Source organism: Mchenga conophoros, linkage group LG9 (assembly GCF_057382185.1).
Source record: "Mchenga conophoros isolate Kocher_MC1m ecotype Shallow Benthic linkage group LG9, M_conophoros_male_GT1.1, whole genome shotgun sequence".
Lineage (NCBI taxonomy): Eukaryota > Metazoa > Chordata > Actinopteri > Cichliformes > Cichlidae > Mchenga > Mchenga conophoros.
The window spans coordinates 13,371,258-13,378,495 of record NC_140534.1 but is presented as its reverse complement, the minus strand read 5'-3'; the positions used below and the strand labels follow the sequence as shown (position 1 = coordinate 13,378,495).

At 36.6% G+C, this 7,238-nt stretch overlaps 1 protein-coding gene across 1 annotated transcript; it reads left to right on the top strand.

The window, feature by feature from the left end:
• Window positions 1-285: 285 nt before the first annotated feature.
• LOC146566952 (B-cell receptor CD22-like) lies at window positions 286-6,316 on the top strand. The gene is made up of 8 exons (XM_085286558.1): window positions 286-310; window positions 2,878-2,943; window positions 3,143-3,374; window positions 3,434-3,579; window positions 4,701-5,006; window positions 5,595-5,864; window positions 5,942-6,023; window positions 6,131-6,316. The coding sequence occupies exons 1-8, from the start codon at window positions 304-306 to the stop codon at window positions 6,210-6,212; spliced, it is 1,191 nt and encodes a 396-aa protein (XP_085142684.1). The 5' UTR covers window positions 286-303; the 3' UTR covers window positions 6,213-6,316.
• The last annotated feature ends 922 nt before the right edge of the window (window positions 6,317-7,238 follow it).

Sequence of the window (7,238 nt, the reverse complement as noted above, 5' to 3'; positions counted from 1 at the left end):
TATTTTACAGTGCATTACAAGTATGTTGCTTCTGATGTCAGCATCATTTGTATTAGCAAAAGTTGTATATTAATACTGAGAATGACTAAAACATTACTGCAAGGTTAAGCTTTGAGGCTTTGACAAATACAAGCTAAAGATATGTTTAAGGATATCATCTGACTTCATTCACAGGAAATAAGCAGGAAGGACAAAACTGACTTCATTATGCAGTGCAGTGCAGTCAGTGGATGTCTCTATATGTTCTTCCTGAAATTTGCTACAGGCTGCTTCAGTTTACTCATAAGACCATCAGCAGACTTAATGTGGGGTAAGCAAACATTTTACAGCTTTTTATTCTTAAGTTTTAAACTAAAACTTATTTTGTTATTCTTCTTTATTTATTTAATTACATTTTTATTTAAAGCTTTATTTAACCAGGAAATAAAATAACTCTCCATATTAAAAATCTCTGTTACAAGAATCTACACAAAGAACATTTTATTGTCAATGTGTATAAATTGACAGAATCGGTTGTTTATTGCCTTTTATTTCATTAAAACAGCTAGGTTATTTTGCTCGCTAAAAAGGGAACAAGCTTGTGCCTGCATGTGAACATGCTAACACTTTTTCTTAATCAGCATGTCCTGTTTCTAAACTTCCTCCTAACAACAATGGTGCATGTTTTACTGTAAAAATAGTATAAACCTGTTGTGTAATGCTGTGGGAGGCATGCAGGATAGGACCAAAAATGCAGAACACAAAGCAGGGCTGAACTCAGAAACTTTATTGCTGGATTAATCAAACATGTAGAAACTAGGAAATGATAAGGAACCTAAACTGGGAAATACAACAGGTGGAAACACCGCTGGAATGAGTCTGACTAATGAAACAGGGGAGGCAAAACCAAATATAATCCACACGGGACAAGAGACTAACACAATAAATCCAGAAACAGAGAGAGACCAGTCATAGGAAAACATGGGAAACACACTGACATCCAAACTGGCAAAATACAGGGAACAGAGGGAGGAGACAGAGACAAGACAAGGAAGAGAGTGAGGGACCAAGAGAGAACAGAGGTACCAGACAGACACACAGAGACAAGACTTACTTTACATAGAAACACAGGATGGCAAAGACTAAACTAACCAACATAATAACAAATGCTGACTGACGACAAATAAGTAAGTAAGTAAGTAAGTAAAATTTATTTATATAGCGCTTTTCACAGATAAAAATCACAAAGTGCTTTACAACACAGAAAATGGGAATATAAAAACAATATAACAGTAAATAAAACAATGTAAAACAATAAAACTATAAAAACAGCATAAGAAGAAATTAATCAAATGCTTTTCTAAATAAAAATGTCTTCAGCTGTTTCTTAAAAGAATCAATGGAGTCCGTGCAGCGAAGAGACAGTGGGAGAGAATTCCACAACCGTGGTGCCACAGTCTGAAAGGCCCGATCACCACGAGTTTTAAAACGAGTGCGTGGTACCACCAGCAGTCTCTGATCTAATGACCTTAAAGCCCGAGAAGATGTATGTGATTTCAGCAGGTCAGATAAATATTGAGGAGCCTGACCATGCAGGGCCCTAAAGGTTAGAACTAAAATTTTAAACTGAAACCTAAAATTTACAGGCAACCAGTGAAGGGAGGCCAAGACTGGAGTGATATGCGATCTTCTCTTGGTGCCTGTTAAGAGACGTGCTGCAGCATTCTGCACAGTCTGAAGACGATTTAAGGCTGATTTGTTAAAACAAGTAAAAAGGCCGTTACAATAGTCTAAACGAGAAGAAATAAAAGCATGAATAATCATCTCAAGTTCAAGCTTTGATACCATTAGTCTGAGTTTAGAAATATTCCGTAAATGATAAAAACAGTTTCGGACCAGCTGCTTAGAATGCTGCTCGAGCGACATCGAGCTGTCAAATAAGACACCGAGATTTCTAAGGCTTGATTTTACGTAAGGGTCTAAGAAGCTGATATGCTGTCTAATTTCTGGGACCATGTGGTCTGGAGCAATAATTAGAGTTTCTGTTTTATCAGAGTTTAGTTGGAGAAAATTGTCATATAACCATTTGTTGATTTCTGTCAGACAATTACTTAAATTAGACAATTTATAAAACTCAGACATTTTGAAGGAACAGTATAGTTGGATGTCGTCAGCATAGAGATGATAGGAGATATATTTATAGCGCTTAATAATTTGGCCTAGGGGAAATACATAAAGTAAAAAGAGAATTGGACCCAGGACAGATCCCTGAGGTACCCCACACGGCAAAACTGTTGATTCTGATGTGACATGATTCATGCAAACAGTAAAAGATCTCTCAGACAGATATGATATAAACCATTTTAAAACAACACCAGTAATCCCAAACAAGTTCTCGAGTCTGTTTATCATGATACTGTGATCTACAGTGTCAAAAGCAGAGCTGAAAATATAGAACTATAATACAAGGATAACAAAACAGAAAACTCCTAAACATTCCCAAAATTAAAAAACTCTGGGTCACAGTGACAAATCTTACACTAACACTCCACACTTCTGTAAGGCACATTTTACTTTTTTTTTTCACCGCAACTAAATGATGCATCAAATAATTTATTTAGTGTTTTAATTTGACATGAACTCTGAGATATATTGTTTTTATTGCATTTCAGTTATTTTCGCATAGTTCCACAGGTGTACTTAAAAATTACAAAAATGACACAAACCACTGATACGGATGAAAAATGTGATTGCACAGAATGAGTTTGTATTGAAAAGTTGGTTTAAAGACAACATTGTGTAAAAGCTCCACATGTGAAATGATTCAAAACAATGATTTTATTTCTTTTTTATCTGTTTATCTGATTCTTGCCGTTGCTTTTTTATTTGTAAACACAGGGAAGGAGTTTCTGTCTGTGAACATTTTGACTGTCGGTGTGCTACTGATTGGTCTCTTTCTTTCAGGTGAGCTGATTGTTCAGCTATTCAAAGGCATTATTGAAAAGATTTTTTAATTTAACCTCATTTTGAAACAAAATGGAAGACCTTTGAAAACAGAGTCAACTGTTCATGTCCTGACGAAAACTGTAACACTTACATATAAACATTGAACTGCAAACATGAAAAGAACAGCATTTTGTTAACCATGACACTGTACTTACAGCTGCTTTGCCTGATTGTCATGATGGAGCAGACCTCTTCATAACGGCTCCAAAGAAGCTGGAAGCACTGAGTGGATCTTGTTTGCATATTTCATGTAGCTTCAGACCCAAAGAAGGACAGACATTTATCAGCACAAGAAAAACCTTTGGAGTGTGGATTAAAAGTTATCATAGAGTTACCAGAAACAATGTGATCTTCAACAGTAGTGGAGCAGTTAGCATCTATCCAATGAGTATCCCAGAGGAACCCACCCGAGGGATTAATAAAGTTCTATCTTATCTCTCTCTTATCTTATTACTGGGAACCTGAGTCAGAGAGACTGCACCACTCTGTTTTCTAATTTAACCACAAACTACACAGACACATACTTCTTCAGAGTAGAGAGTGAACCATTCAAGGCAACAGCTCATTGTGATTCTCTTCAAATAACAATCAGAGGTAAAGAATTTTGAATTCATTTCTAACATAAAAATATATGCCTTCATTCTGAAAGTTGCAGTAACCCTACAGTCACAATGACTGTTCTGATTTATTTCATTTAAAAAAATGTGTGAAATTTTCAGAAAGATTTTTTTTAAAAGCCCAGAACCCAAATACAGGGATTTACAAACCATGTACAAACAACATATCAAGGGTTAAAACTGGGAAATTAGATTGTTTTATAAGTAAAATAGAAAGAAAGAACATCGAATTTTTCTGAGTCTGAGACAAACATAATTTTCATTGTTGCATAATATACAAAATCATTTTTAAGACCAGAACCTGACCTTAAAAATGATTAAGCACACGGACTCTTTCCCTACGAATAAAGAACCCGTTTGGTTCTTTAGTCATCGGGATTATTGTCTGAAGGCCAAGAAAGATGCCCAACAGATTTAATTTACCGAGTGGATCATCACAGTCTTGCCGTACTGGTCCATCTGATTGACCTTTTGTTATTATCATTTATTTATTTTATTTTATTTTCAGCTGTTACTTGTTTAGGAGATCTTACATACAAACCTAGAGAAAGCAGTAGTGTTTGTGCATCTTTAGAATACAAATCAGCACTTGTTTTGACCACTGGTTGTCACTTATAGAATTTATAGAAATCCCTGTACACAATCTTCAATCTTTGCATGTTTTCTGTTGAGAACTTTTTTTTAACATTGTTTAACTATTTACCTCAACACTCTTTGAGAATGATAAATCCCTCACATGTTCAGTTCTGAAAACCAAAAAAAAAAAGAAAGAAATTTTGACATTACACAATATTTCTAGTATTTTCTCACCCTCGCCTCAACTTTCTTTTTAAATAGATTGTTTAATAATGTCTATGTTATTCAAAACTAATCCAATGTCTCACATTTTATCCTTAAATGTGTTGTTCTTGTACCATTTTTGATTCGTTATAATGTTTCATTGAGTTGTACATAGGTGCATTCAGTGGATTACATACTAAGTCTCAACTGCTTTATAGATGGGTTTGTTAAACTGCTATTTAGTGCATATGAGTAAACCTGCAAATGCACACCAATTAAACTCTTTTTTTAAACTATGTTTGTGATGTGAAACCACAGATTCTCCTTGGAGGCCCGATATTACAATCCCAGGTGATCTGAAGGAGAGGGAGTCTGTCACTATAACCTGCTCAGCTCTCACTCCCTGTCCACACTCCCCTCCTCAACTCACCTGGAATCTCCAACAAGACTCTCACAACAAAATAGAGGAAAACACAGATGGAAGCTTTACAACTAAAATCCAGCAGAACATCACTCTGTCAGACACACATGATGGAAAGAAGATCAGCTGCTCTGCCAGATATCCTGTGAACCAAGGAAACGACACCAAGACAGCAGAGACAGAAGAGACTCTCAGTGTTTCATGTAAGACAATCAGAGTTTGTTATTTGAACCTGTCAGCTCATCATGATTCGTGGGATATAATTTTTAAGTAGTTTTTATAAGGCTGTCCTTATAAAAACTACTTAATGAAATTTTAAAAATGAAGAAAAAAGAAATACTTAATTTATCCTGAAATGATTGTGTTACAGCAGTCAAAATGTGAAACTAATTCTATGAATACAAATTTATATGTGATAATGTAGGGAGTCTAAATTTAGCGCTGCTGGTGGTAAAGATTTTCTGCATCTGTCCTTGTGGCAGCAGAGTTAAAAAGATTTTAACTCTGCTGCAAGTTTTCAACTCCATGTGCAGTGGGGTGAAAGTACCTCTGTGTTGGATGTAAAGTGACTAGTGCACAATGACTATGGTGCTCATGGTCAGAGTTAAGCAGCATAAAGGGTTGTAGAGATAAATGTGAAGCTAAGTTGATGATGGTTATATAGTGTATACTATAAAGAAATCATAAAAAGTGTCAGTATGAGGCGCAGAGAAATCATACCATAGCAATGAACGAGAGCCAACTGAATACTATAGTGAAAAATAGTTATCTAACTCGCTTTTTTTTCTTAGATGCTCCTAAAGACACCTCAGCATCCATCAGTCCATCAGGTTTGGTGTCAGCAGGCAGCTGGGTGAACCTGACCTGCTCCAGCAGAGCCAAACCTCCAGTCAGCAACTTCACCTGGTTCAAGAAGAGCAGAGATGGAGCTGTGAAAGTATCTGAAGGAGAGATTTACAGCTTCAATGTAACAGATGGAGGAGTTTATTACTGTGTGGCCACTAATGATCTGGGTAATCAGACATCAGCAGAGAGTCATGTGACTGTTACTTACAATGAAGGTAAAGTAGGTTAGTTAGTTATTTTCATTTTGTCACTTCATACATACATTTAACACTAAAATCTGGTTTGATTTCAGCTGGCATACTGGTTGGTGTCTACACTATAGTGAAGATTGTGGGAATCATAATGCTTGTGAGCACACTGGGCATGTTTGAGTGGTGAGAAAAATGTTTCTGTGATACACTCAATTGAACTTACAGAATAACTGTTCTGTAGTAAAACAAAAGGGATTTGTTTTTCATTGATTTCTTTGTTTTTCCTTCAGCTGGTTCAGCTCAAGATGCTCCAACAATCCAGAGACAGAAAGCTGTCAGATGAGCAGAGTCACATCACAACACATCAACTAAAGTTTCTGCAGGACAAACTCCACCTTAAAATGTCACTAAATTACTCCAGAGTGCACCCTGGACATCTCGCCAATCTGATGCAGGGCTAACACATGCTGCCCTCTATTCACATCACTAATACTGTATTAAATAACTTGCTGCCCCCTTTGTGGAATTTTGCCCATCCAATTATAAATGCTTGAAAGTGAATGCCATCCTGTATTAAATAAGACATGGAAATAGCAATTGAGATATCTGTGTAGGTTCTCAGTCTTTTATTTCATGGAAGTCTAAGTCACTTGGAAAGCAAGCGACAAGAATTCTTCGTCTCTTGAAGACATTGCATCTCTAATCTAAGATGCTTCTTCAGTTCTAAAACCACATGGTTGAAGGTCCCAGTTATTTAAACCCTAGTGAGGGTTGTACCTGAAGAGGATCCTTGTACCAGTATTAATTATATGCCTCATCACATGAGCCAAGGGGAGAAAAAAGGTGTGGGTCATTACCACCAAACCAGAGGTTTTCAGTGAAACCATTGTGAAACCTTGTCTTACTCTATCATGTGACGCAAAATGTGAGTAGAGGTGAGATACCTGGGAAGGGATCTGAAAACTACACTGTAAGTGACAGTTGGTGTCGTAAGCCACCACCTCTGTTAAATAATGATCATTTACAGTGGATAATGGCCTCTATTTGTCCTCTTTCAAACCATTCGTATTCTGGTCCAAAATGGGAACATTTGCACCTTTATCCTTTAGATGCAGATGTACAGTTGAGTCTTGTCCTGTTGAGGTGGACCTGAGTAGCTCCTCTATGTTGTGTCATGTATTTATGGAGTGGCTGTTTGGTTTCTCCAATGTAGAGGTCAGAGCACTCCTCGTTGCACTGTATAGCATACACTATGTTGCTTAGTTTGTGAGTTTTAAATGACCCTCACGAACTTGCAACACCAGGGAGAAAACATTCCCCCTAAGCCAGAAGGCAAAGAAAAAGAACACACTCATTTAAAAAAAAAACAACATAAAATAAACCTGTGGTTATTACAAC